Source organism: Nelumbo nucifera, chromosome 8 (genome assembly GCF_055504915.1).
Source record: "Nelumbo nucifera cultivar China Antique chromosome 8, China Antique-T2T, whole genome shotgun sequence".
NCBI classification, from domain to species: Eukaryota; Viridiplantae; Streptophyta; class Magnoliopsida; order Proteales; family Nelumbonaceae; genus Nelumbo; species Nelumbo nucifera.
Genome location: NC_142656.1, coordinates 23,586,770 through 23,613,337, shown reverse-complemented (window position 1 = coordinate 23,613,337; position 26,568 = coordinate 23,586,770). Strand labels below are relative to the sequence as shown.

General features: G+C 38.4%; 1 protein-coding gene and 1 long non-coding RNA gene across 5 annotated transcripts; one reads left to right on the top strand and one right to left on the bottom strand.

Annotated features, from left to right (window-relative positions):
• Positions 1-7,631: 7,631 nt before the first annotated feature.
• Positions 7,632-24,814, top strand: LOC104609151 (uncharacterized). Its single transcript, XM_010275385.3, has 2 exons — positions 7,632-8,250; positions 24,679-24,814. The coding sequence occupies exons 1-2, from the start codon at positions 7,936-7,938 to the stop codon at positions 24,685-24,687; spliced, it is 324 nt and encodes a 107-aa protein (XP_010273687.1). The 5' UTR covers positions 7,632-7,935; the 3' UTR covers positions 24,688-24,814.
• On the bottom strand, positions 11,393-25,912 carry LOC104609150 (uncharacterized). Of its 4 annotated transcripts, none has more exons than XR_016079800.1 (4): positions 25,773-25,912; positions 24,629-25,678; positions 13,289-15,291; positions 11,393-11,646 (listed from the first exon to the last, which is right to left on the bottom strand). It is a non-coding gene; the product is annotated as an uncharacterized LOC104609150 (long non-coding RNA). The 4 variants fall into 4 exon arrangements; XR_002023316.2 differs by lacking the exon at positions 25,773-25,912 and having other exon boundaries at positions 13,289-13,408; positions 14,003-15,291; positions 24,629-24,766; XR_002023314.2 differs by lacking the exon at positions 25,773-25,912 and having other exon boundaries at positions 13,289-14,155; positions 15,079-15,291; positions 24,629-24,766.
• Between the last annotated feature and the right edge of the window lie 656 nt (positions 25,913-26,568).

Sequence of the window (26,568 nt, the reverse complement as noted above, 5' to 3'; positions counted from 1 at the left end):
AAAGAAAGGTGAATGTTCCTTGGAATCTACAAGGTACTATCTCAAACTACTTACGGAAAGAGATTTGTTCAGAGGAGATCTTCACTATCAACATGTCTACAGAGAAGAAAATCAAACGGATGACTAGCTGGCTCAGGAGGCTTTTTCTTCTTTTTCTTCTTCTTCTTCTTCTTCTTCTTCTTCTTCTTCTCTAGATTTTAGCATCTTATCTCTTCCCCCTTCTCTTCTTCTTATTTCTTCTGTTGACTTTTGGGGACGTACTACCCCCCGTTGTGTAGTACATTTCAGTTTATTTTCAAAAAAAAAAAAAAACCTATTGATTGGAAAGACACTAGTTGATCGGAGTAGTCGAACCATTGACCAACTTGATCCGCTCATCAGGTCACAGGTTATACACTAAAATGTAGTATAATTTTTGAAGGCTATAACTTTGTGTTTGATGTAAAGGTGTAAATCAGGTCATGTTGTGCATGTGTTTATTACCTTTAGATAGAGGTCTCGTCTGACATGGGCCTAGGCAGGCATTGACTATGCTGTGTCGTGCCACAGTGTCACGGGGGTAGTTCTACAGCGGAAGAAACCCGTGCGGCGTCCTGGCCAAGGTAGGCCAGGACAAGCCTTTATGCGCTTAGAGGCTAGGAGTTGCCCGATGGGATGGCTCCACCAAAGTCAGTAGCACTGGATCATGACCTCAAGTCCAATGGCCAGGGCACTCTCCTGGCTCAGACCGGTCCATGGGAGGCGCCGCTTACGTGCTAAAGGGGGACAACCATAATGCAAGGTGACCATGCGCCGATGAGGTGACTTGGCACCGATGTGAAGGGACTCCGGAATGTCGATGATGACAGGCACCTGTGTGCCATGATGATAGGCAACCGCTTGGGCCGGAACACACTCGTGCGCTAGAGGCAACGGGATAGCTCACTCAGCTTGGGCAAGGGGTTGGCGTGGTGTAGGGTCATGCTAGAGCCAAGCCCGCATGCCAAGCCTCCCTTGAGTAATGATAACGCAGTGCCGGTCCAACACTGTCCCCATGAGCAAGTGTGCGCCCATGAGGAACCCTGGTAGCCATGCTAGCCATTAACCAGGGCCGCCCCGCAAGGGGATAATGGTCTAGGAGTGCCAAGGTTAGGCACCCAAGGAGGTCAACTACCCCTCCTCAAAGAGTACGTTAAGCTTTTGGTGGTCTGCCTGAAGATAACATTAGTTCTCCCAAAAATCTTACAGGCGAAAATGACGGTCATGTTCCTAACGTAAGCCTGCCAAAAGTAGGCAAGGCTAAGCCTGTTTTGAACCGTAACAATAGGCCAAGCCTTGGGCCAGGCAGGGCTGTGGACCGGGCCAAGCCATGAGTGATATATATTTTTTTAAAATTTTGAAAAAAAATAATGAAAATTTTAAAATAAATTAACAAAATAGATTAAAATTTGAAAAAATCTTACAATTTTATTATATATGAACCTTGATGTATACAATTGTTTATATATGCAATAATAAACTAGAATTTAAAAAACTACAATACAATTGGAATAAAATTTTAAAATAATATTGAAAATAAAAAAATATATATATAATATATTATGTTATATATTATTAGATAATTGTTATACATATAATATATATGGGTCGTGCCACGGTCTGGGCTGGACTAGGCCATGCCATGCCATGGGCCCATGCCAGTACAGCCCACGTCGTGCCATGCCATGCTGGCCCTTAGGCCTGAAAACCCAAGTCGGGCACGGCCTGATTTATAGGTGTGTGTGTGTGTGTGTTTTCCAAGCTCTATTAAAAACTGAAATAAAATTATAAATTACACCTAATATAAATAATAAATATATTGATAACGTATTACAATCTGACTTGTCTGAACCGGTCAATTGAACCATTAACCTCCAACCTAAAGGGGACAAGGTTAGCAACGGGGCGGGGCGGGGACGGGGAGAATCTCTCCATCCCCGTCCCCATCCCCTTCCCCGATAACAGGGACAAGGTTATCCCCATCCCCATCCCCACGGGGACCTCCATCCCCGTGGGAATCCCCATTCCCCGTGATTTTTTATAATGCTAACCATTTTACTTTTGTTTTTTATTTTATTTAAAAAATAAAAGTAAAATAACTAATATTTACAATCCTATTAGAAAAGATTCAAATATATTCAACCATATTTTTAAAAATATTAATATATAGATGTACGTGCCAAGGTTAGCCACCTCGTGGGGAGTGCTCTCCCCGTCCCTGCCCCATCCCCGCTAACGGGGATGAAAACTTCTCCATCCCCGTCCCTACGGAGAAAAAATCATCCCCATCCCCACCTCATTCGGGGCGAATTCCCACAGAAATTAGGGAAATAGGAAAAATTGCCATCCCTATCCACGAAATGCTGCACGCACTTCACTAGATGTAAGTGCCAGTTCTAAAGAAATGTGAGAGATAACATTTACTAGATTAAAGTGCAGAGTTTTCTTTTTCTTTTTCTCTTATTTACCTACACCCATGACATAAAAACAATGTAAATTATAGTTGTGTCGTTTTTTACAGTAAATATGTAAATTATTTAGGAAAAGAAAAAAGAAGATTGGATTATCTTAGCTACCTACATTAACAAATCCTATTTGATACCCTTGTCTCTACATTTAACAAAATTCACACGGTGGGACCATTGACTGATCAGCACAATTCTTAAGTTGGTCATCTTTTAACACCAGCCCATGTATCAGAGGAACTCTGCTAGTTAATTTCTGAAACTTTGATTTGTCCCTTTGGGGCGATTTTTCTTTTTATTTTTAAAAGTTCAATAAATTTATTTCAATAATCAATCAAATCAAGATTACATCAAACCTTAATTAGATTTATTCCTTTGGGGTGACTTGTTCAAGGTCTTTATTTATATAGTTTTTGGTGAGGGTTGTTAAATCTTATATTAATAATATATTTCAACAAAAATGATGCTCTTACCATAAATTAGTCACTCTTCAGATTAATAATAGTCATCCATGTAATATTAATTATTTTCTGTGAGAAACCTTCAAGAAGAGGGTAGTGATATTTCTTTCTCTCCCTACACTTCTTGTTAGGGGGTGATTATTTCAGGCTTGGGTATGTAATATTCTACATTATTTAATAAAAAATAATAATTTATATGCATATTATATGCTATTCAATATAAAATACAATATATTTGTAATATTTTAAATAAAAAATATAGATTCAGGATCAAGCACGGTCCAACATGGCCCAAGCCTCTGGATACAGCCCTTATAATAGGTGGAAAACCCAGACTGGGCCTAGGCCCATAATCACCCCCTACTTCTTACTATGCCACATGTATGGAGTTAATTTGAGGTTGAGTTTGGAAGGAGTACAAATGTAAATATGTAGAGTGTAAAACCTTATATTTTGTATGTATTTATTCTGTACATATTTGCATTTATACTCTTTTCAAACTGAGCCTGAGCCAAAATAATCATCAACTGATGGTTTAAACGGGTCTGGCCATGATCAGTTCAATTGGGTGGTGGAAGGGGGTTGGTTCATGGCCCCCAAATTTTTTCTTTTTGTTCTTTTCTTTTATTGTGAAAATTGCAGATTAGTATCCCGTACTTGGAACCTAGTCTCGCTTTGGTCCCCGAACGTTAAGACGTGTCAATCCAGTATTTAAACTTCTAAAACGTTCTAATTTAATACTTATTATTAACCATCTGTTTGTTAGATGGCATACAATTTTCCAGTAATATTAATATATATACCTAAATAAAGAAATAAAAAAAAATCAGTAGCACCAATATAATACAGACGCCATGGTATTCTTTTTTGGGGGATTTTACTGTTTAGTCCACTCCCAGAATTTCTAGTTCTGTCATACAACAGCGTTTTCAAAACTGGACCGGACCGGAAAAATTGGGAACCGGTCATTTGATCGGTTCTGTTTTCTTCCAAAACCGTTTTTTCTCCAAAACCGTTGATTTTGGTTAATAAACCGTTGAACTGGCTGGTTAATTGTTCGAACCGTTTGAACGGTTTTGACTATTTTCTAATTTTTTAAATTTTTTTATTTTTTTGTTAAAATGGGCTGACTGTTCAGATCAAATGGTTAGACTATTTGAACCGATAATCGGACCCCTAACCAGTTCGGTCACCAGTTCGTTTTTATACCAATTCAGAGTGGGTATGAGTACTATAGGTGGAACTGTTTACAATTTTAAATTGTTTAGGTCTACAGCTAAAATTTTTAATTAAAGTGTAATCTAAAAATCCCTTCTTTTTTTATTGATGACGAGAAATCGTATCCGTTCGGTGTCAGCTGCGAGGATTGTGAAAAATCCACATTTCACAATTATAGAATAAGAGTTTAATTTTTTATTAATAAATATAAAGGAATTGAAGCAAGGTGTCAACCGGCTGGTTGGTAAAGTTTTCATGTGGTTGTAGTTGTAAACTTGAATCGAATCCGGAATCCGGCGTGCACCTGGATTGGGGGTTAATCGGGTTATAGGCTTGGGCGATGGACTATCCTGTTGTATAGTCCGGATGGGTTTATGGATTTTTGAAGGAGCAGGAAACTCATTTGTAAAATAAGAGTGAGAGACCTCAGTATAAAGGTAATTTTATCGAAAATCTTTCTTTTTGTCCTTCACTGATTCAAACATATATTTTTAAAATCTGGTCGTTTTGTCGAATTTTGTAAACACTGTTATTTATTTCATAAGATGACCAAAAAAAGTTATTTATTTCATAAAACACCCCTTAAAAATCTGTAAAAAATATTAAAAATTATAAAAAACCTATGGTTATATCAAACATTCACAGTAAAACATCAAAAACTTAAAAAAAAATCATATTGATTTGGTGTTTCATTCAGAATTCAAATTTCGCGATAGGATTGTTCATAAATAAATCCAAACTGATCAACCCGGCTCAATCCAACTGAGTCGATCATTTTTTTTATTATCTGTCGGTTTCGGTTTTCATGTATGAAAATCAAAACCAAATTGAACCGAACCAAGTTATCTGGAAAATATATATTCTGAAAAAATATCTGTAAAATATAAATATTTTAGTTTTAAATAGGAAAAATTTCCGATAAATATCCTGTACTTTAGGCCAAGTGTCAATTTAATAACCGAACGTTAAAACGTAACAATTTAGTACTTATACCATCATTTTGCGATAATCTAATACCCGGTGTTAACCAGCCCTTAAGTGGCATGCAAAAAAACAAAAATACCCTTCAAGTGTATACTCCCAACCTTACTCTTCTATGTAAACTCCCAACCGTCCACACTTATGAGCCATCCTTCCATTAATGTATCCTCCATGCCCAAGCTTACTGGCGTCATCAAAAGATCCAGTGGCCTTTTCTAGTGTAGAGTACTTGAAGTTCAAGCTACTGTCATTAAGGGTCTGGATCTTTACCAGTTTTAATGCATCATCTGAACCTGGAATCCTAGAAAATAAATACAGAAATTCAAAAAAAGAAAAGCCAGAGATCACCATCATTGTTCTCAGCGAGGTTAGGGAAGTTAATACGTTTCCAAGTATTGTACCTCTTCTTTTCTTTTGTATTCTTCTTTGTCTCCAAGTATTGTACCTCTTCTTTTCTTTTGGATTTTCGTTAGCTTATTTGAATCTTTATTTCTTCTTCACCCGTTTTTTGATACAATATTCACTCAAATCAGCGAACACAGTAGTGTTTCATGGGAGATATTCAGCGTCTTTTCACACCCAAGACGGCCCATTGATGGCAAAAAAATCCCCAAAATATGGTTTCCCCAAATTAAAATGTCCAAATGAGCATAAAACAGGGAGACTGACCGGTAAATCTCTACCCATTTTATGCACGGTTTTGCACGTCATCGGCCTATTTTCATGTCGGAATAATTCCGGAAAACATTATTCATGCCGGAAAGCAATGGTTTTTCACTCGGTTTTGGATTTTGGATGAGCGGTAAAGCACTACCCTGTTTCTGTTTTTGATGCTCCCATATTCTGTGAATGTCCAGCCAAGCTCCGGGTCTCTGAAACTCCACTATTTGCTGCGACTCATTGAGTGCTCTAATTTGATACTCGGTTAGTTTGGTAGGGGAAGAAAAGCTTTCACATAAACTGTTCTGGGTGCTCTGCCCCTGTTTTGGGAATGTCCAACCAAGCTTATTTTGGTCTCTGGCCGACTCTTGGAACCTCTGTCCCTTCCGGGTGGCATTCCCACACACGGCCTGGTCATTAGAACTGGTGAACTCTTGGAAAAAGCTATAGTTCTCTGCCCGCATGAAGCAACCGTCCAAGAATATGCGGCCCCTGTTGTAGGGGAAACACTGGGAAAGGATGGTACGAGCCTAAGCGTAGCACAGTACACAGTCGAGCAAGGAGAGGTCCCCATAGCATTGGGCAAGGCCGAAGTTAGCGTCAGGTCCTGAGCCCACTACTGACGTTCCGAAATCGGTGTGTTTGTGCTCTGTTTCATGAGAAAGAAGATGACGAACTGTCTAAGGGTAATCTTTACATTTTTAAAAATGTTAAATCGGTGGTTTATTAACGATAGGTACTAAATTGTCACAAAATAAAAATTCCGATACTAGATTGTCGCATTTTAAAGTTTGGATACTAAATTGACACTCAGCCTAAGGTACATGAAGCCTATCGAGAATTTTCTCTTTTAAATATATTATAAAATATATCAAATATATATTTCTAAAATATATATTTTCAGAAATTAAAAAATATATATTCCAATATATTTGTATATATGTTTTGGTTTTAAATATATATTTCTATAAAATATATTCTGAAATATTATATATAATATTAGCACTTTGACTTCATGTGCATTGTACAAGCTTGGAGTTGATTGAAACCCAAACCGATTCAAATTGACTAGATCGATTTTACTTAATAGAGGGTTGATTTCAGTTTGATCTATAGACAACTTGACCAGGTCGAATCGATTAAAAAAACACTAATAAATTAACCCAACCCGACCCATGAGAACAGCCCTATTTCACAAAATCAGGTCTCATTAGCGCCATCAGAATTTTAGAATAACAGAGCAACCATGGCCACAAGAAATTCAAGATAAGCATTATAATATAGGCTCCAACATTGTTTACTCAAATTTCATTTAGCAAACATCGTTCAAACAAACCGACTGAATTCGTTAGCTCGTCCCATTCCGTTCATAGACGGTCAGTTGACTGATTGGCTCCTGTCAAGGATGGGTTGAGGGTAATAAGTTAAATACGTTTCTTTAGCTGAGGGCTGACGTGTCCGAGGCTTATGTATGCGAGGGCCGATGTATTCGAGTGTTATCCCAGGGGTGAACACTCCGACGATCAAATTAATTAAATGCATAAAGGGGATCAGACGAGACCTAAGGAAAGAACTCAATCGAGGTCATTCGAGAGCAGGAATGAGCCAAGTGATCTTAATAGGAGAGGGACACCCCGATTTATACTTGACCTTACTCAGGGAGTGGTTGGAGGTGGTTAGCAGCAGACGGTCAGGATTGCATTCGGACGATGCCACATGGCACCACCATGGGTCCTGCCACATGAGCCTACATCAATTCCTAATATCCATTCATAGAGGAAATAACCATGTCTCGGATAATTTCTATACAAAATTATGAAAAGAAGAAATTATGTAGAATTATACAGATACAAATGATGTGCTAGCCTCCAATTGGGCTTAAATTTTCATTTCTATATCAACGGTTCAACCTGGGGTGATTCAAGAAAAAAAAGTCAATTGATGCCCACACGCGCAAAAAAAAATTAAAAAAAAAAAAAAAACAGAGGGAAGAGAGTCCACTTTTGCTTCTTCGTGGAAGGAGGGGAGAGTACCCTGTAATCAGTAATTGTCATCACATGAATATGTAAGATTCAAGATCGATCTCTGAATCTTTCTTGAATGCATGTCTTATTTTCTATCAGAACAAGATCATGGCTGAAGTGGGAGAACCAATTCTATCAGCTTCTTTTAAGGTGTTGTTCGACAAATTGGATAACCCAATTATCAAAGATTCTTCACCCGACTGTGGAATTGATGCAGATCTCGAAAAGCTAGAGGAAACGCTGCTGATGATCGAGACTGTGCACACGGATGCGGATGTGGATGTGGAGCGGCCACAGAATAACAAGAAAACACCAGAGAAAATAAAGAAGGAAGTCAATAAATGGTTAAATCAACTCATTGATCTGGCTTATGATGCCGAAGACGCAATTGAAGAGTATGGAATCTATGTTGAGAAATACCAGGTACGCTGCTCCATCCCCCATGAAATAAAAAACGATATAAAATCTGAGATAAAGAAGATGAACGAAAGGCTAGAGAAACTTAAAAATCGAATGACTGTGCTTGGATTGAAAAGTATCTATGGAGAAGGGAGGATGAGTAACGAAATCATAAATAGGTCTTCAACGAGTTCCATTTTATTAGATGAATCTTATTTTTATGGTCGAGAGACTGATAAGATCAACTTAATTTCCAAACTGTTGATTTGGGATGGTCCAAGTGACCAGAAAATTTATGGGGTGATTCCCATTGTTGGTATGGGTGGCCTTGGAAAAACAACGCTTGCTCAGTCTGTATACAATTACGAGAAATTAGTGAACAGATATTTCGACCTCAAAGCGTGGGTTCGTTTATCGGAAGAAGTTGATAGTGCTAAGATAACAAGAGATATCATCGAGTCTGCTACCATGGAACCATGTTTTCTCAGGAAACTTGAGACACTCCAAATGAAACTCAAGGAGATTGTGTGGTAAAAAGTTTTTGATCTTTTTGGATGATGTTTGGAACGAGGACCCACATGCTTGGGAAGTCCTACAAGTTCCTTTGACATATGGGGAAATGGGAAGCAATTGGTAGGAAAATTGTGGAAAAATGTAGGGGTGTGCCACTTGCAGTAAAGACACTTGGAAGCCTTCTACATTTCAAAATTGAAGAAAAGGAATGGGAATTTGTATTGGAAAATGAAATGTGGGAATTAGAAGAAAATGATGATAAGGGTATAATATCGTCATTGAGATTGAGTTATGAATATCTCCCAGCTCATCTGAAGCGATGCTTTGCTTATTGCTCCATTTTCCCCAAAGAATACACATTTAAGGAGGAATTAGTTCATTTATGGATAGGGGAAGGATTTATTGTAGATTCTAATAAAGGAAGAAAACAAATGAAAAACATAGGCAGTGAGTATTTTGATGAGCTATTTTTGAGGTCATTTTTTCAATATTATGGAAATAACAAAACATCGTTTGTGATGCATGACCTGATTCACGATTTAGCAGTCTATTTCTAAGGATATATATATGTTTTAGACTAAGTAATGAAAATGATGATGAGTGGTCAAAAAATAAAAGAAATATTAGTATCCCTAAAAAGGCACGTCATTTGTCATTGCTTATTACAGAGTCAATAAATGAAGACGATGATGCCTTCTTAAACCAATTAGTTAAGAGCAAGAGTAGTTCAACACGCACATTTCTACTACTACGTGGATCCGGTTATATGATTAGCATCCCATGGCTCGTAGCAAAGCTTGATAACATATTTGATAAATGGAGATACCTTCGTGTATTGAGCTTGCGCCATCTTAGACTGGGTGAGGATGGGTTTCTAGACTCCATTGGCAACTTGAAGCTGCTGAGATACCTTGACCTCTCTTGGACTGGGATTAAAAAGCTACCAAAAGCAGTTTGCAGCCTCCACCATTTACAAATATTATTACTTGAAGGGTTGTACAGGTTAGATGAGTTACCTGAAAACATAAGCAGCAGCCTTATTAACATTCAACTTGTCAAGATACCAACATACAAGTGTAGAATTCCATGCAAGAATGAAGGAATGGGAGATGTTTTGAAGCTGTATGCTAAGTGTATAGGGGCAAGCGAAGTTATCATTGTCAGGGTTAGAGAATGTTGCTACCATCAATGACATTGTGGGTGTTAATTTCAACAACAATCAAGACCTAAAGGTGTTAAGGTTAGAATGGAATAAAGTCTACATCATTGGAGAAAGTGTAGCAAAGGTCCAACAAGTGATCGAGTGTCTTCATCCAGCTCATACTAGCCTACGTAATCTCACGATCAAGGGATATTATGGTGAAAGACTCCCTAGTTGGATGGCAGGGATGTCCAAACTAGTTGTCTTAAATTTGATCGGATGTAGATGTAAGGTTATCCCATTATCTCCTCTTGGGATGTTACCCTTTCTCCAGGAACTGACAATAAGTGGAATGGATAATTGGGAAGGAGGAGAATGGTCTTCAATCTGTCTCAGGTGGAACAAACATAGATGAAGTGGAAGGTGATGATCATGGCCTACAAGAATCACCCTCATCCTCTTCTTCTTCTTCTGCAGATCATCATCAACCACTATTTTCTTATCTAAAGGAGCTTCGCATATATAGCTGTCCCAAGCTAAAAGCATTGGCAATTCCCCATCCGCTTCCTTGCTTGGAAAACCTGGAGATATGGGAATGTGAAGGGCTGGAATCCCTACCTGAACGGATGCATAGTTTATTCAGATCTCTTGAAAAATTAAGCATCTACAGATGTCATCGCCTAATGGCCTTTCCTGATGGAGGACTACCAAGCGCCAAACTGAAGTATCTTGAGATAAAAGAATGTAAGGAGTTCAAATTCTTGCCTGAAGAGATACACAACATTATATCTCTTGAAAATTTAACAATCATAGGATGCCCTCTCATAAAGGCCTTTCCCGATGAGTGGTTACCAACTAATAACCAGTTATGCCGAGTAACCATTGATGGATGTGGTGAGGACAAAAGGGAACTCCTACCCAAAAGTGCCAATATAAACTTACATGTCTTTAAAATTGACTATCAGTAATTGTTTCCATCTCAAGAAAGAGTCCTTTCTATTGGAGATTCATAATGCTCCAGGGCTCACATCTTTGTCGGAAAAAGGGGATTCTCAGACCAAATTGAGCATCTTAGCAATCTATGGTTGTTCTCTTCTGAGAAAATGTTACAAAAAGAATAAAGGGAGAGATTGGTCCAAGACAGCCCACACCTCCAAGATATATGTATAACAATGACTCAGTTGACATTTCCACATGATTCTAGAACAAGGGAGTCAACAATCAGGTTCTTTTATCTCCTCATTTCTCTGTTTAAGCTTATTTCTACTGTTTTCCCTTTCTTCTCATCGTGTCTTGTGTTTAACTTTTTGAGCAAAAAAATTTAAGTGGGGGTAAACTCCATATACCCCCTCTATAGTAGGGGGGGTCCCCATCAAATCCTGCATCTCTTTCCTCCCAATTTCTCAGATGGATCATTGTTCGACCTTGTTTGGCTTAAAGTGGTTCTCAACAGATTCTTAAAGAAAACTAAATAATTCTTAAACCACTTAACCAATGACACGGAAAATTTAAGCATAACTGCACTATGGCTAGAAAATTCAAACTACTGAACCCCAGATACAATGATCAAAATGACAATACTACTACTTTTCAAAAATTCAGAAATACATAAAAGCTATGAAATTCCAGTTTTGACTCTTCAAACTTCTCCATCACCATCACTTGTTCAATGTAAGGGGGGTTCAAAAACACATGAACAAAGTGCATTTCTGAAAACTTTGTCTGTAGTTGCTTGAAATTTATGCTGCAAGTGGTTTCTGAATGTCCTGAAACAAAAAGGATCAAATGTAGAAATAAGAACAAGGAATTGTTTAAGAACAGTTCATAGACTATATCAAAGATTTGAAGCCTTGGCTCATCTATGTGACCATGACGATTGAAACAGTCTATTTGATTCATTTCTATACTCAAAATAGGTCTAATAATTCATAGGGGTATAACTTGGGCGGCCCCAATCCAACGGGTAATTTTATATGGGCTGAACTTGGATTTTCAGGGCTTTTCTTCTTTTTCAAACTGGGCTCAGGCCTAGGCCCTTGAGTAACCTGAACCCAACCTAAGTCTGGTTCAACTTCATCCCAGACTGAGCTCCTCCAGATTATATGCATGTATATTTGCATATATAGACTATAGTTTTCAAGGCGCCAAGGCGAGGCTAGGCAACCATGGGGTGCCCAGGCACCTAGACGGGCACCTAGTCCTCGCCTAAGCGATGGAATTTAAAAATAAGAAGCCAATGGATTTCTACCCCTTCTGTACTAGTTTTTTTGGTTTTATGTATTCTGCACTTACTTTTGTGCTTGTGTTTCATGCAGTGTTACTTGATGAGAACAATTAAGAAGAAAATGAAGAAGAAAAGTAAGGGGCGGAGCCCCTGTTCTAGACCAAGATAAAGAGGGTGAAAAAATATTAAAATAAAAGAAAAAATACGACAAAGAATAGAAGGGGCTCTGCCCCTGTTTCAGACAATGATGAGAACAAAAAAAGGGCTAAAAAATGCAAGAAGCTAAGAACAAAAGAAGAGGGTGGAGCCCATGTTCTAGATCCAGAAAAGCTGGTGAAAAAAATACTAAAATAAAAGAAGAATATGAAGAATTTCAGACACCAATAATGAAGGAAAAAGAGCTGAAAACACGCACGAAATTTCAGAACAAAAGAAGGGGGCGGAGCCCCTGTTCAAACCAGGAAAGAAGAACGATTTTAATCCAACAAGGAAGAGGAGAACAATAGGGTGTGACCACTGTTTTAAACCAGTGGAAAAAGAGAACAAAAGGAAGGAGGAAACTGATTAACTAACCTTGACTTAGAGGATTGTGTGAGAACGATGGACGGCTGTTCTCTCTTCTTCCTCATTCGATTCTTTTGTCAAAGTGAAACCCTTGAGATTATTTTGTTTTTACTTTCCTCATCACGAAAACATGACAACATGCGACATATCCTATTATGAAAACTAATACATTTTTTCTTGGCGTTTGGGTGAGGCACTCCTTGACAAGCGCCTAGTATGGATATGTGTTTCAGTCCCCACAGCATGCGCCTAATAAATTTATATCTATTTTTAGTGTAAACTGACTTAAAAAATATATATATTTTTAGTATGGATTGATTGACCAATCCAACCCCTCCCAGGCTCAAACCCAACCTGGGTGCATCAAATTTCAATGCAGGTTGGACTCAGGTTGAACAGTTTGAGCTTAACTTGAGGTTTGGTCCAGGCTCAGGCCAAATTCTTAGGGTTGGGCCTGGGTTGAGCTAAAACCCAACCCAGCCCGTCCGATTTGCACCTATAACAATTCATGAATACTGTATTACATTTCCAATGTTTCATTTAGATTTAAATAAAATTTCAGGCCAGAACTAATAATAATTAAGAAACCTTAAAAGTCAAATTAGACAAACAAAGCATACCTCAATCTAGAAAGGTGAGGTTATTTGTGGGCATCTCTCAGCAACCTTTCCATTTCCATCCATTAAGAACTTCTCAAAGATGTTAGTTAATAAGGTCACCCAAAAATCATCCTGCTCAAGCTGTATTTGGTGCATTTACATCAGTTATATATAGATTTCAGCACTTGATTTATCCTTATGCATAGAGTGGCAGGCAATTTACGAATTTGTATGCTTATGAGTGCAATGTAGGTGAATGTGCATATGCATTTACATCCATGTATGCGAACTACAAAGGCTACTGACTCATTAAGGAAAATTGGAAATTCAACTTTAAACCTTTTTTTAATAAAATATAATTTATAAAAAGCAAAACCTGCAATTGAATAAACAACGTTCACTCCAAAATTTCTGCACCCATTTGACTAATTTATCTTTCTTTATACAAAATGTTTAAGATTAGTTTTTCCTTCATAGTCAAAATCAGGAGTCAAATTACTGGCAAAAAAAATCTGGAGTCAAATTAAGAAAACAAAAGGAAGACGGTGATGGTTGATGTGTGTGTGTGTGTGTGTGTGCAAGTAAGTAGTAAAAGCAGATGTTCAGAAAAAAATATACAATATATGTGTCATACAGAAAACCGTGATGCAGGAATGTGAAATTATGGTTTCTATCTTACGGTAAATTTGTAAATTATTTAAATAAAGAAAGAAGAATATTGGATATCATATTTACCTACATTAACACCTCATGTTTGCTACCCTCGTTTGCATTCAAAAATATTCATATGAACATCTCATCGCCTATTCTGCAATACTTCTTATTGCATGAAATACAATTGCTCTTGACACAAATTTCTTGTATATTCAAAATTCTCATCATAGATACCTTGGTAATTTTGAAAAAAAAACAGAAAAAGAAAACACCTATGAGACAGTAAGATGAGACGTACAAATAAAGCATAGAATGAATTCACATGTAATGTAAATAATGAATTCCCTAAAGATAGGTTAATCTTTCTCATCATGACACGATGGAGTCATTTCCAGATTCACTAATTTGTACATTATATTGCAATTATAAAAGATTATATAAAATATCTACCAAGGTTCCTATTTTTTGTGTTTATTTAGAATATAAAATATTTACAAATCAAAGTTCATTGGCAAGAACATTAGGCATGTGGATGGGGAAAGAACCAACATAACTAAAGTGCAAGTAGGGAGGCACAAATTGGAGAAATCACCTAAATTTCCCATCACAGCATTTTTTATTTATATTACAAGGGACAAAGTTGACAAAGTTGACATAGTTGCCTAGGATGCAAAATGCAATTGTAACATATTCAATAAATGGTACCAGTTAGTTTTAAAGTGGCTTAAATAGAACAATGGGCCCATTTGGTTTGCAGGAAAAAGGATCTGGAACCGGAATCAGAATAGCAAACTGTTTGATTGCTTAGAATCAGAATCCCGTTCCCATTCCTAGTGGAATGGCATTCTCCCATTTGAGAGAATGGTCATTCTCTCCCTCTTCCTTGGAAATGAGATCCATTTTAGCTGATTCCTATTCCTGTCTCAACCAAACAGGCTATTGAATAGATCATTCCAATTCCGGCTGCAAACTGAACAGGCCTAATATGTTTTGAGCTCAATCATCATGTTGATAAAGTTGTAGGAAATGAGATCTTGTCTCCTCTACCAAAATCAAAAAAAAAAGGGTTCACACCATGTTTTTGTTTGTGGTTTAAAGGTTAGTGATGAAAACAGATTCTCAGATCATTAATGGGTGGATGAGAGAGATCATTCTACCTGGTCATAGAGAGACTAATTCATTTTTCTTTGGAATTGAGTTTGAACACCTTATTTCCATTAGTTGCTAGATAAGCTTGCTTAATTGCTGGGGTGCTTGCTAGAGACACTGTTTAAGGAGAAATTATGGTAGGGGAATTTGCTTCCATCAGCTCGCTTGGTTCTAACTCCTTTTTCCTCTGAACTTGCAACTTTGTTCTATACAAACCTATCCTGTTTCAAGGGATGCTGATTATAAAAACTCAGTCACATGTGTAAAAAGGAAACTGAATTGTACCATTACCATATTAGGTACAAAGATCTTCCTCACTTATCTAAAGAAGTCAATTGATTAAAGAATGTGATCTCAAGTCATCTTAGTTTCTGATGCCATCTAAATTGTTGTCAAAGATACATCCACTAGGCTCAGTAACCCTTAAGTTCTGTTTGTTTGCAATGCAATTTTATTTACATTAGTACAAATGCATGAGAGTGCAAATAAAAAGAATGGAAATTTTGGTTCACCTTTGTTTTGGCTTTTATTTTGCTTCAGGGTTTATTTTACTTCATCTAAAAAGCAAAATGAAGTAAAAAACTGAAACAAAAACAAAACAGAGTTGTTTCCCCATACTTCTGTACCAGTGTAGAAACAAACCCAGCCTTAGGGACAATGATGAAACAAGATACAAAGGATCACAATCTGTTACTTACAATTTTTAAGTTAAAACTTATGTACTCAAGTAATCAACTGGTACTATATTGCCCAATATGTAAATATCTGTGTATTTCAGTTTATAAAATTTTCCAATAGAAATATTTAAGTTAAAAAAATATGAACCTGCTACAACTATTAAAATAAAATTAACATTAAAGGCCACGTACATGATTAACAAACAACAATCTTAAATTTTATTGTTGACACAATACTATGAACACCAGGATATTGAATTACATGAAGAAAATATGAAAGAAAATTAAGATAAGAATTATATCTCAATACCGTATATCAACAAAAATCTGAATACTAACACAAAATGGATAGGAGCAACATGATGAAATCCTACCAAAGTGAAATCTTGATGCTGTCATCAGATTGACTATATAAATTATGGCTATAATTAACAGAATCTTGGAGGATTTTGTGCTTAACATTCAAAAGCAAAACAGAGCTTGATTTTTGCATCAAGTCATACATGGAAGAAAATCAATATGAGGTGGAATCGAATAATACATGCATGGAGGTTCAAATACTAGGAGAAAGGCATAGACGTTCGAAAACAGTCCAATGGTAGCTTCTTCAATTTAAATCCTTTCATTAACTAATAAATAACTAATTTTTTACTTATTAGAAAAAAATTTATTCCATATACAATTGGCTTATTTTTGCTTTTATGGTTCTAAAGCATTTAAATATCATCATCATCATCATCTAAGCCTTGTCTCAACTACATGGGATTGGGTACACAAGTCCTATTCTGCCATTCCATTCTGTTTAGTGTTCTAAAGTATTTAAATATATAAAATAAAAGTAAAATAAGACTCACAGTATTTCATGGTTTAGGATGTTGAGGACTGGCTTGCAATCCATGAGATGTGACCATTTTGGCTTTAGCATGTCCTTAAATTGAGCTACTAGGGCTCAGGTTTTGCAATCTTGGCATTTGCCGACAAATGACACTACTCCTTCCTTAGGGTCAAGGCCCAAACCCTTTTGCAGCACTAGAACCTCTTTTCTTTAACTTGATATCCATAACCAAGTTATGTGTTAAGAAAAATCCACTTGAATCAACTTCTAGTCAGTTCTCAATAATCATTATTTTTTCTATGCAATAGCTCTACAATTTAATCTGATTCATACAATATGCATAGCTTTACATCTTTGGAGATATGCATACAGCTGGCTCTCCACAAGCTTAAATACAAAAGTATCTCCTTGGATGATCTCATAGGGCAGCAGTGGAAAACTCAGATTTTAATTGCCTATATTTCCAAACATCTATACTATTTAAAATATACGAGAACATAGAGAATTAAAAAAAAAAAAAAAAGAAGTTTCAAATTAAAATAGAAAATAAAAAATTTAAGTTATAACAGTTACTATATGTAGATGATTCACTAGACATGCCTTTAAATGAGATATCCTAAAAAGTGCAGAGAGCTATCTTCCACCAAGATCAACAACATTTTTTTTTTTATCGACAACACCAGCTTCATTAAATTAAAAGAAAAGAGGGAATATGGATACAAGAGTGGAGATAAAATATCTTATCTTCCCAGAAACAGAAAACAAAGGGAGTACAAAGAGAAAAGATTAAAAACTAGCCCAAAATACAGACTCTCTATTCACTCCTTTCTTGGCCAACCCATCCGCAAATGAGTTGGCACTCCTCTTCACCCAGCTGTACTGAATCTCAATGTCCCTACCCAGCCATAAGAACTGTTTTTTTTTTCATTGTTAAAGTTCCACAAACCACTGTCCTTTGTCTTCAACCAACTAACCACCACCTTCGAATCACCTTCCAGGATCAAACGGCTGATATTTAATTCCTTTGCTCTTCGAATTCCTTCAGGCGCTGCAAGGATTTCAGCCCTAAGAGAGTCACCTTCTCCAATAGGGCCAGAGAATAAAGCAATAACAATCCCTACCTCATTCCTGAAAACTCCTCCAATCCTAGAGGGCCCTGGATTCCTTACACTGCTGCCATCAAAGCTCAGCTTTATAAAGCCCGAGGGGGGAGGGGACCAAAATGGACAAAGAGTCCTCTTGCATCTAGCAATGGAAGCAATCTCTTTCCAGTTTCATAGTAAGTCATCCACAGGAAAATCTGAAAACAACTCCAAATATTTTAGCCAGTGGACAGCCCTTAAAAGGACTCGATCTAACAAATCTTCCAATGTTCTTTCCTTGTCGGAAAAAATACGTGAGTTTCTTTCTTCCCACAATGATCAGCATACCGCTGCCCTAATACACCTCCACATAGTCTTCCCTCGCTTCTTTCCTTGTCGGAAAACAAACCTTGGATAGTCTCTGGAGGATACCAAGAACACCCAAAGCGGGAGAAAACCCACTCCCATACAGTTTTAGCAGCCTTACAAGAGACCATGAGGTGGTAGCCAGATTCCCCATCAGCTTTACAAAGAGCACATCTATTAGGAAGTAAACAATAGTTGGGTCTCTTTCTTTGAAGTAAGTCTAAAGTGTTGATTCTTTCCAGGAAAATTTCCCAACAAAAAAAACCAACCCGAGGAGGAATAGGCCTGCTCCAAATTTCCTTAACCGGAAAGGACAACCCAAAGGGGATAGGAGGCTGAGTTGAGGTTTAAAAGAATGAAGCACAAGAAAAGGTACCAGAGCTAGAAGGGGTCCAAAATCTGGTGTCTTCCTTAGCAGGGTTTAGGAAGACAATCTCAAGGGAGGCTAGCAAGTTACCAAGCTATCCATGTTTGTATCCCTAATTGCCCTACGCAGGCCTAGGTTCCACCCAATGCCAGAAGTGGAAGCTGAAGGGACCAAGAAAGAAGATATGGATTCATTTTTCAAGTCTGACAGAGCATACAAGGAAGGAAACTGGTCCTTCAGAGGAGAATCCCCGACCCAAAGTTGTTCCCAGAATTTTATTCGGTTACCAAAGTTTAGACCATACCTGATCCAAGGGGAGAAAACTAGAAGCAGATTGTGAATGGATTTCCAAGGAGAAGCAGCTGAGGCCCTTGCCAAGATTCCAGGATCCTAGCCATTGCCTTCCAGCCCATGTATGCTAGCCACAATCTTATTCCATAATTTATCCCTTTCCAATGAAAACCTCCATAACCATTTCCCCAGTAGGGCCATATTCCTTTTCTTGAAATTACCAATCCCAAAAAGTTTTTTACACCTAGTGACCAACTCACCCTATGATCTCTCTTTTCCTCTCCAGGCTCCCACAGAAAGTTCCTTATTAATTTTTCCAAAAGATTGAAACCTTTGAGGGGATCTTAAACACTAACAGATAGTAGACAGGCATGTTAGCTAGGGTAGACCTAATGAGAGTGACTCTCCCACCTAAAGAAAGATAATTTCTCTTCCAAACCGCCAGCCGCTTCTCAAACCTCTCCGCTACTAGAGTCCAAAAGCTAAAACTCTTAGGATTATCTCCTAAAGGGAGGCCCAAGTATGTCAGGGGCCAGTCCGTAATTGCACAACCTAGCTCACCTGCAAATTCCCTTAGGTCCCTTTCATTCACATTCACTCCCGCCACACAACTTTTATCAAAGTTCACCTTGAGGTTAGATATCAACTCAAAGAGTTGTACTATCAACTTTAGATTCTGGATCCAATTGAAGTTTCCTCCTTCACAAAACATGATAGTATCATCTGTAAATTGTAGAAGTGTTAAGGGAACCTCCTCCCTTCCTACTCTCCACCCTCTTATCAAATTCCTCAAGTCTGCTATATGGATCAATTTCCCAAGCACATCAACAATCAGGGTGAAAAGAAAAGGGGAAAGAGGATCTCCTTGTCTTAGACCTCTCAACGCAGGAAAGAAGTCAACCACAGTCCCGTTCACCAGGATAGAATAATGACAAGCCCTAACACAGCCCCAAATCCACTTACACCACCTGTCTCCAAAACCAAAACTCCTCAACACCTCCATCAAGAAAGACCAATCAACCAAGTCATAAGCCTTCTCCAGATCCAATTTACAAACCACTCCCTTCTTCTTTGACTTCCTAAAGCTCTCCAAGCTCTCATTTGCAATGAGAATCTGATCAGTGATCTGTCTTCCCTCCACAAAAGCACATTGGTTGGGTGCAATAATAGAGGGAAGCACCTTCTTTATCTTGAGAGACAGCACCTTTGCAATGATTTTGTACAAGCTAGTCACCAAATTAATAGGTCTAAAATCCTTTGGTTGTGATGCATCTTTCTTCTTTGGGACCAAAGCAATGAAAGTTGAGTTCAAGTCCAGATTTATTTCTCCCCTTCTGTAGAACTCCACAAAAACTGATCTAAGATCATTCTCCAAAATTTCCCAACAGTCCTAGTAGAAGGCCATTGTGAAACCATCTGGACCCGGAGCTTTTGTCCTATCCATTGAGAATACTGCTTCCTTTATTCCTCCATATCAAAAGTTTTTTCTAGCCACTCTCTTCTCTGCGCTTAGAGTTGGCCAATCCAATCCCTCCAACCACACTCTCATTCATAGGCCTTCTAAAAATAGATTTGAAGTAGTTTACTAAAGCCTCTGCAATTTCTACCGAGTGGGACAACATTGCTCCATCAACTTCCAAATTAGAGATGAGATTCTTCTTTCTCCTCCCATTTTCCACTGAATGGAAAAACCTTGTGTTTCTGTCTCCCTCCTTTAGCCACTTACACTTGGGTTTTTGCCTCCAACTGATTTTCTATTTAACCAAGATGTCCTCCATCTGCCTCCTCAAAACCCATCGCAACTTCCTTTCTTCCTCTCCAAAGGAACCTCTCTCTTCCTTCAAGTCCAAATCCTCAATTTGCTCCACCAGAACTTGTTTTCTCTCTTCTAATCTTCCAAACTCCAGCCTATTCCACTCCTTTAATTGTGATTTTAAGTACTGGAGTTTCTTGTGGAACCTCATTCCCTCCCAATCAACTACCAGATTAGATTGCTCTCACCACTCTCTGATCTTCTAAATGAAACCCGGATGAGTCAACCACATGTTTTCAAACTTGAAAGGGGTAGGCCCAACTCCTCTTATTTCCTCCTTGACCAACACTATAGGCCAGTGGTCTGAAGTAAGTCTTGGGAGAGCCCTAGAAGTAATATTGCCCCAATGTTCCTCCCAATCTGTTGAGAACAAAAATCTGTCCAACTTTGAGCAAATTGGCCTTGATTGAAGGTTGGACCAAGTGAAGTTATTATTTAGGAAAGGAAGTTCTTTAAGTTCAAAAGAGTCCACAAATTGGTTGAACTTTCTCATACTTGTTGTCACTCTCTGTCTGGGGTTGATGGTTTTCTCTGTAAATCTCACTACATTAAAATCCCCTCCCACACACCAAGGTCCATCCCTGAGGCCTCTAATGTCACTCAATTCTTCCCATAATTTCTCCCTCTGCCTATAGTCATTGGGGTCATACACATTTGTTAGTACCCATTCATACCCATCGTCCACCTTTCTGAACTTTAGAGAGACAGAATGATCTCCAATTAGCTCCTCCACACCTATGAGTAAATCTTCTTTCCACAAGGTCATAATCCCTCTTGAGGAACCCCACGAGGGAGCAGCCACCCACTTTATACCCCTAGAATTCCACACACTCCTTGCCCATCTGCAATCAAAATCCATTCTTTTGGACTCCTAAAGCATTACCACATCCAGATTAAACTTCTTAATTACCTCTCTAATTGTCGCTCTCTTCCTAATGTTGCCCAACCCCCTCACATTCCAACTTAGGATTCTCATTGAAAACTCTTAGCCTTAACCCTAACTCCTCCAAGATCTATTTAGACCCTTTTCTTCTATCCCCTTTCACCTCAAACTTTCTGTCCCCCTCAATATCTATTTTCAATCTCTCCACTTCACTCAGCTTTCTCTTCTTCATCTTGTTGTCCTCTTTTTTTTTGCAAGTAGGCTTTTAGATCATTCGGGTTCTTCAGCTTGCACCCCAACTTTTTCACAAACTCTGCAACTAACTCTTCCCCACTAGTTTCCTCTTTTTCTAAAGTTGCACTCTCCTCACTCCTAGGAAACTTCTCGTTCCTTCTCACATTACCTCCAACAACAACCCTTTTCGTCCCCTCCATGCTCCCTCTTTGCATTTCCTTCCTCTCCACTTCACCCATGGTTTTCCATATTTTTGTCTCTCTGCAAGTTTTCTCACCCACTTCCCCCCCTTGTGGACGCACTATTGGTTTCAGACCAAGGGCTTTCGACTCTTGGTTGGGAGGAGAATCTAGAACAAGGGACACAGAGCACTCATCAGTAGCCAAAACTGAATTAACAGAGTTGAGGGATTTACTTGAGGCAGAGATGTGAGGAGAGAGCATAGGCGAAGGAGTGGTAGTCACTTCCTTTTTTGAGAAATTAGAGCACTCTGTCTCCCCGAGTTGGGGGAAGAAAATCCCTATCGCTGTATCAACACAAAGACCCCTTTCTGTACCCAAGATCAACAACATTTTCTACTCTTATTTAAACCATTTTGTTGTGCTGCTTCTTCAAGGAGTTTGCCAAAGTTAAAGAACATTCATAGCTTTGCAGTGAAATTTAGTTTTTCTATAATGTTAGATTACCTTAAGATGGGAAAATTACAGTGGTAAAAAAAAGTAACAAATAAATAAGCTCCTGGTTTCTAGACAAAACTTTGATATTTGTAGAAAAATCACCTTAAGTCATATGCCAGCAAATTGATGTTGGAATGAGGTAAACACTAGTTATACTAATGTAAACCTCAAAAAGATGATACAACAGATTGGAAGAAAGTTCTTATCTAAAGGTGGCAAGCTGGTTCTTACTAAAAGTGTTCTGTCTAGTCTCCCTAGCTACTTATTACGATGGCACTTTTCCCAATGCCCGTGTGTATGGCAAATAAAATTAAGAGGAAGATGAGGGAGTTTTTATGGAAGCGCTGCAGAGATGAGTTTAAATTCCATCTTGCTAATCGGAGGAAGCCCAGGAGAGTGAGTTCCCCAAAAGGTTTGGGAGACTTGTGTGCAAAAGGTTAAAGGAGATGAACTTGGCCTCATTGGGGAAGTGGTTCTGGAGGTACAATGAGGAGGTCTCTTCTTTATGGAGAAGAATTACCTTTGATAAATATGGCTCATGGAATACAGAGTGAGATGGACCTCTTATGGTTGTGCTTTGTGCAAGGGTATAGAAAAATCTTTCAGTCATTTCATCAAAAGCGGTGAGATATGAGATGGGTTATGGAGCTAGGGTAGGTTTCTAGGAGGATGCTTGGATTGTAGAAAGACCTCTCAGAAAGGAGTACTTTCCTCTGCTTAACATAGCTCAAAACAAGGAGTCTTCTGTCAGGGATAACTATGGCATATGCAATGGCTCTATAGTGTAGAACCCTCAGTTAATAAGGAACTTTAATGATTAGGAAGTCAACTCTGTCGTTGAACTACTATCAACTATTTATAATACAAGAAGTTTTCAGAGAAATCAATGTACAATTATCTATTTTCTTCTGAAGTAGCTTTTTTGCTCAAAAGTTTGGTAATAGGACAATCCCATCAATGATTTCTTTTCTGTTATGGGAGAGGCAGCTTTAGTTAAATATATGGCTATTAAAGAATAAATACCTATTCAGGTACCTCACCTAATAGCTTAAGCTTTTAGGTTGAATGGCTCCTTGGGATGGTATCAGAGCCTGTTTGACGAAGTGGTCCAGTGTCGATCCTCATCACCTCAATTATAAATAATTAAATTTCAGCATAGGGTATGGGTGAGGGAGTGTGTTAGAGAATAAATACCTAATCAGGTACCCCACCTCACAGCTTAAGCTTTTAGGTTGAATAGCTCCTTGAAAATAGCCTATGAAAATCTGTTAAAGGGCATGGCAGTAGATAGCTTTCCATGCATACATATGTTTGGGGTCAGCTGGTCATCTCTTCCTCCATTGTAATTTTGCCTACTCTTTGTGGAGAAGAGTGTTTGGTATCTTTGGGATTCTGGATTCATATAGGTTTCCCTCAGTTGGTGCCACAGTTTCTAGAAGGATGGCAGGTTTCATGTTTGAGTAGGAGGGGACGCTGTTATGGGAGATGATCCTGCAGCGGATTTCTGGCCTGTGGAGGTAAAGAAACAGCCGGACTTTTGGAAAATAAAATTTGTGAGGAGGCTATGGTAGCGGGAAAAATTAAAGGGATGCTGATTTCTTGGCTTGCCCTTAATCTTTTACTTAAAGGAAGGCATTCCAATACTTGTTTTTGACAGATTATGTAACTAGTTTTTTTTGAGAATCTCTATATATTCCCCAGTGAACAGTCCCTTACCATGTATCGGTGTGTTTTGCGAATCTCTGTATGGGTGCGTTTTGCTGATATTAACAGAATCTTATTTTACATTTTCTCAAAAGAAAAACAAATTAAAGAGAAAAGAAAAGAAAATTCTCCTCTAAGTGAGAATTGTGAATTGGATGTATCATAGAAAAAATCTAAAAGGGTAAATATGATGTAGCAGAGCTTTCAAAACACAGAATGAACAGACAAGTGGCCATGGTTTAAAATCCTTACAGTGATTGTTATGCCCTATAAAAGCCTCTACTTGACACTCCTCCACGATGGTCTACCAAGATACTGGATATGTTATCCTCATTGATTGGTATTAGAAGAAGAAGAAAAGCGCCATGATTTTTAATGAAAAATATTTAATATTTCTCTTCAGTGCACATGAACCAGACAAAATAAAATTTATGTGGTTTGACCAGGTAATTTAATTACCAACAAATGAAAGAATAAATGAAGTTTTGCTGAGATAAAAATTAACAAAAAATTAAATTTCAAACCTTCAAATGAATACTTCTGTTTAAATGAAAAAACGTACCAATCTAGAATAATCCATTCAACTTTTAAAAATTTCTTACTCAAAAAATAAAAATGAAAACAGACACCTGATTTGTTGCTTTGGTGTCAGCCAATGAGAGACTCCTCTGTTTTGCAGTCACCGTAGAAGTTGAGAAGTCATAAAGATGAAGGCTTGCTTGGTATTTACAGCTCTCATATTTGTGAAGGAGGATTCTCAGCCGAATGCGTGACTAATCACCCTTTGTATGATGTAACAAGATATTGGCATAGAAGTTGTCACAATATGGGATTGCTAAGACGTGGGCAGCAAATGCGCGTGAATAAGGGTCACTTCTTGATGCCAACCTCCAAGGTTGGCCAGTATGATGTTATCACCACTAAAAGGGTGGTCTTCAAAATCTCCCTTGGATCAATTCGTAATCAATCTTTATATTGGGGCTGTGGGCTATCTTGTTCCAATCTCTGCCTTTATTCTTTTCGCAAGATTGTCATAGAAGAGGACACCCTCTGATTTCTAAATCCTGAATTTGGGAGGGGAGTCCTCCTTCCGGCAAGGTATTTCTCCAATATTTGAAGCTGCCAGTCATCATCTTTCGGAAAGGACTTGAGACCTGAAGAATCCATGATGATCAATCGTTGAAGAGAAGTAAGTCTGTGCAAAGCAACACCCTTCGGTAGGAGTCCCCTTTTGCCCTCACCGCATTCACTGATCTCAAAGGTGTTTAGTTTGATTGGCAACCCCGCCTTCGGGAAGGCCATTAGGCGAGGACATCCTACGATTCTTAACCAGTCAAGAGATATGAATAAGCGGGGCATCCCTTGGGGTAGGGATTCCAGTCCTTCACAATTTTCTATCCACAAAGACGTCAAGAAAGGAAGGTGATAGGGAATTGACGATGTTCTTAGTTTGGGGCATTTGTATATACGAAGACTCGATAGATGAGGAAATAGTGGCTGATAACATAATTTTCGTATGTCACGATCATTAACTTCATCTTGGTTTATGTTTGCTCCACCTGTGTCTGAGGTCGAGGCTGATGACCACTCTCCTCCTTTCCAATTATCCATATCACCTATTGTCAGGTGCTTTAGCTTTCCAAGGTGAGGGAAGGAGATAACCTTACATGATCTACATCCTATCAATTTCAACTCTGTTAGATTGGACATCTCTATCAACCAAGTAGGCAATAATCTTTCACCATAATACCCCTTGATTGTGAGTTCAAGTACCTTGTTATCAATCTTTGGTGGACGAAGATGCTCAATTACTTGTTGGGCCACAGCGACTGCTTTTTCTCCAACTCCAATCCCATTATCCCATTCTAATGTTCAAGTCCTCGACAAAGACTTGATTGTTGTTGCTGAAAATGGCATCTGGAATGTCATCAACACTGTCAAGATTTTCTAACCCTGACACGATTACATTCTTTACACCAACGCACTTACTATGCAACCTCAAATCATCTGGAACATGATGAATTCTGTACTTATTAATCTTCATAAGTCGAAGGTTAACAAGGCTGGTGCCCATGTTTTCAGGTAAATTCCTTTGTCCCATGATCACTGAAGCCCTCAAGTAGCAACGTTTGCAAATGGTAAAGGCTACTACAAAGGAGAGATCGAGGTATCTTAACTGGAACCAGTTCCCAATACTCAAAAGTTGGTAACAAACCCTTCCTTCGCTAGCCCAACATGCTTTAAACCTAATAATAGCAGAGATCGGGACAAACACCGTACACCACCCTATCACGGTTGAACACGCCAGCTGTGTTCAGGATAGTTGGATCTCAGATGGAGCCCACAATGAGCACTGGTGTGTTCAACTGCAATAGGTAGTTCAGCGGGGTGTGTATGCTCATCCGGGCGGGTCATACAAAGGTCACAAGCACAACACCGAAAATTACCAACAACTCAAGAATGAGATCAGCACCTGGTCCAATAAGGCTACCTTGATAGTTACGTCTCCTATGAACAATCTAGGAAAACAAGCCCGAAGAACAAGAACTCGAGCTGAACAACCAACTGA

Coding starts and splice junctions, on each gene's coding strand:
- LOC104609151 (XM_010275385.3), top strand. CDS start 7,936: ATGGCTGAAGTGGGAGAACCAATTCTATCAGCTTCTTTTAAGGTGTTG.